This window comes from Limulus polyphemus, unplaced genomic scaffold, assembly GCF_000517525.1.
Source record: "Limulus polyphemus unplaced genomic scaffold, Limulus_polyphemus-2.1.2 Scaffold8894, whole genome shotgun sequence".
NCBI lineage: Eukaryota > Metazoa > Arthropoda > Merostomata > Xiphosura > Limulidae > Limulus > Limulus polyphemus.
Genome location: NW_013674504.1, coordinates 16,835 through 18,305, shown reverse-complemented (window position 1 = coordinate 18,305; position 1,471 = coordinate 16,835). Strand labels below are relative to the sequence as shown.

General features: G+C 35.0%; 1 protein-coding gene across 1 annotated transcript in view; it reads left to right on the top strand.

The window, feature by feature from the left end:
- Positions 1-1,471, top strand: part of LOC106475630 (rab11 family-interacting protein 4A-like) — a 14,926-nt gene that overhangs the window by 9,243 nt on the left and 4,212 nt on the right. The window contains exons 6-7 of the mRNA XM_013936309.2: positions 296-433; positions 807-953. Coding sequence (XP_013791763.2) covers positions 296-433; positions 807-953 — 285 coding nt within the window. The remainder of the gene's footprint in view (positions 1-295; positions 434-806; positions 954-1,471) is intronic.

Sequence of the window (1,471 nt, the reverse complement as noted above, 5' to 3'; positions counted from 1 at the left end):
CTTGTTAATGACTGGATGAATTTGGGGGTGGGGGTGGAGGGTGATCTGAGATGAAACATATCATGCTATAGTTGCACAAACACTAAAGCCAAACTTAGTTTTGTGTGAAAGTAAAGAGTTGTGGGTAGGGTGTTTTACAATAGTGTAACTTGTCTGATATATCATACAGCAATTTTTTTTCATTCCTTACCAGTGTGCATACCAAAATATACCGTCCCAGTTCAACCACTGGCCATATACCGTAATAATTTATCTTTGAAGCTAAGCTTTGATGTATAATTCTTCATTGGTACAGGAAAAGTCAAGTCTACAAGAACAACTAGATGACACATCAGCTGAACTGTCTAGTCTACAGGAGGAACACTCTAAGTTAGAAGAGCTGTCGAGGAGAGAACGAGAACAGTTCACACACGAGAAGAAAGCTAATACGCAGGTTAGAGAAAATGTACTCTTCATTTGGTGAAAATTATAAGTAACAAAAGGTGGTATACTATCAGGATACGACTTCTCGTTGTAAAACAATAAATACACACAATATTTTAATATACATGTAGACAGCATGTGTGCTGAATGTATGCGACTTTCTTTCCAAACTTGTAAGTATAAGTTATTCAATAATAAACTTCTCGTTGTAAAACAATAAATACACACAATATTTTAATATACATGTAGACAGCATGTGTGCTGAATGTATGCGACTTTCTTTCCAAACTTGTAAGTATAAGTTATTAAATAATAAAATGATATTTCATCATCTGCTATTTGCTAAAGTTTTTTTTCAGTAGGCCTACTTTGGTTTGTTTCAGTTACTGAAGGACCTCAATCAGGAGTTGGATGACCTACGCAGATACCACCGTGAAACAGAAAACCTGAAACGAGCTCGCAGCCCTAGTCTACTAAAGCTTCCGGCTCAATATCGAGAGCTTGAGCAGGAAGTGCGAAATCTGCGTGATGTATGTCTAGAGAAACTTTCTTATTTCGGTTATAAATCTAGTATTTTTCTCTGTGATATGTTAAAATGTGTTCATTGTAGGAGGATAAACCTCGCCACAGGTATCTTCTGTCCAAATTAATTATTTTTTGACAATAAATCTGCCACTTTTTAAGAGCACAGTCAATGATAAATTTGCACACCAACAATTATTTTATTCAAATCACTAATATCATATTGTTAAAAAAGGAAGAGACACAATATTAAAGCTAATTTATAAGTATAATATATGTTTGAAACATCCTATACCATGCTTAACTTATCACTGCACTTTGTCTCTGGTGAGACAATAAGTTAACCCTTATTAGACAGGCACGAGACATTATGGAGGTAAGAGTTTACTGTTGTTAGACAGACATGAGACATTATGTAGGTAAGAGTTTACTGTTGTTAGACAGACATGAGACATTATGTAGGTAAGAGTTTACTCTTGTTAGACAGACATGAGACATTATGGAGGTAAGAGTTTACTCTTGTTAG